General features: G+C 50.9%; 1 protein-coding gene across 1 annotated transcript in view; it reads right to left on the reverse strand.

Annotated features, from left to right (window-relative positions):
• Positions 1-1,870, reverse strand: part of LOC103212924 (zinc finger protein 541-like) — a 62,413-nt gene that overhangs the window by 22,394 nt on the left and 38,149 nt on the right. The window contains 2 exon segments of the mRNA XM_007958845.1: positions 6-109; positions 1,428-1,570. Coding sequence (XP_007957036.1) covers positions 6-109; positions 1,428-1,570 — 247 coding nt within the window.

Below are 1,870 nucleotides of genomic sequence, written 5' to 3' on the forward strand. Positions count from 1 at the left end.
TTTACCTGGACATCACCCTGGGCCTCATGCAGGCAGTGCAGCGCGAGTTCCAGATTAGTCCCCCCTCCTGGCATCACGCTGGAGCAAGCCACGTTGCAGAGCTCTCTCACTGTGCCCATGACCAAAGGGTAAGTGAGCAAGCCGCACCGGCGAGGTGGGAGGTAGTGGAGACGCAAAGGAGTCAGCAAGTGAGAGCAGGGAAGGAAGCCCTCCCAGACAGCACAGAGAAAACCTGTCAACCAGTGGGCTCCCACTAACTAGGAACTCCACGTGGGGCAGAGTAGAACTGTATTGCACGGGGTTTTCAAGGGCTGGTTTTTAACACTGGTTTTCTGCACCACCCTGGTGCCCTGGTAGCACAGCGGTTAAGCACTCGGCTGTTAACTGGAAGGTAGACAGTTCAAACGCATCAGCCACTCTGCATACAAAGACGTGACAGTGAGCTTCTGTAAATTGACTTTTGGAAACCCTGTGGGGCAGTTCCACTCTGTATGCTATGAGTCAGAACCCACTTGATGGCGGTGGGTTTGGCATTGCTATTGTGGAGCTCTGTTGGCGTAGTGCCTAAGGCATTTGACTGCTAACCAGCAGACTGGCCAGTTCAAACCCACCAGCCACTCCTGGGAAGACTAGGTAATCTACTTCCCTAGAGATACCGCCTTGGAAACCTAAGGACAGTCACTATGAGTCGGAATCTACTCTAAGGCAGTGAGTTTGGTTTTTTTAATTGAGTCTACACAATACAGTATATTTCATGATTCAGATTTTTAATGGTTTCATATATAGCCTGAAAGTGTGACTCTTTAAACAAGTGGATTAAACCCTCTTGCACTTACTACTTCTGCCCTGTGTATCTGCTCCCCCTGGTTTCATAGTTACTGTTTGTTCTCTGACATGGTTTCCTCCATTTGTGCAGGTTTGATGAAGCATGTTTGTACTTCTTTCCCATATGTGTATTTCCTTTCCATAAAAAACAAAACCCAGGTGTCATCCAGTCAACCCTGATGCATGGTGACCCCATGTGCATGGGAGCAGAACTCTGCTCCACAGGGCTTTCTAGGGCTGATTTTTTGGAAGCAAATGGCCAGGCCTTTATTTTGAGGTCCTTCTGGGTAGACTCCAACCTCCAACCTTTCAGTTAGCAGCCGAGTGCGTTAACCGTTTGGACCACCAGGAACTGGGGCCCGCTTTTCATCTGCTTGTTCTCACATCACCAGCGAGATAGGCTGAGCAAAGGGAGGACAAAGAGGGAGGTGCTCCTGCCACCTGCTCTGGATGCTGTCAGATACCATGGGAGAGGAGAGGAGAGGCAGGGGCAGGGAAGGGCATGTGAGAAGCGGCCACAGGAGCCCTGCTTCTTGGTCAAGGCGAGAACTGGAAGGAGGAAATCCCTAGAGGTGGGACTCTGACCCCCGAGCCTCAGACACCTCGGTTCTGCGTTTCTGGGTTGGTCATCACATCTCCCCACGGCTTCCAGACCAGAGTGGCCATGTGTTCCTCCATGTCAGCCAGGCACCTCTCCTGCAGCTCCGGAATCGAAGCCTGAAACTGGTTCCCGATGTTGATGTGTCTGAAATGCAGCCACACAGAGACATGAAGGAGACACCAAGGCAACTCAGACTGGGGACTGGATGAGCTGTGTCCTCAAAGAAGGCACTGGTCTCCAGGACAAACAGCCCACACGAACCATGGCCTCATCTGCCCTGAGACCAGAAGAACTAAATGGTGCCCAGCTGCCGCTACCCAGGGTATCTGATCAAGGCCCTGACAGTTGGACCCTGAATGAATGGGAGAAAAATGTGGAACAGAACTTCAAATTCCAAGATGATAGATAGATAGATAGATAAATCCCACAAAGAAACCAGATTTA

The sequence above is a fragment of the Orycteropus afer genome, unplaced genomic scaffold, assembly GCF_000298275.1.
Source record: "Orycteropus afer afer isolate SDZICR_OR568_19922 unplaced genomic scaffold, OryAfe1.0 scaffold01161, whole genome shotgun sequence".
Classification (NCBI taxonomy): domain Eukaryota; kingdom Metazoa; phylum Chordata; class Mammalia; order Tubulidentata; family Orycteropodidae; genus Orycteropus; species Orycteropus afer.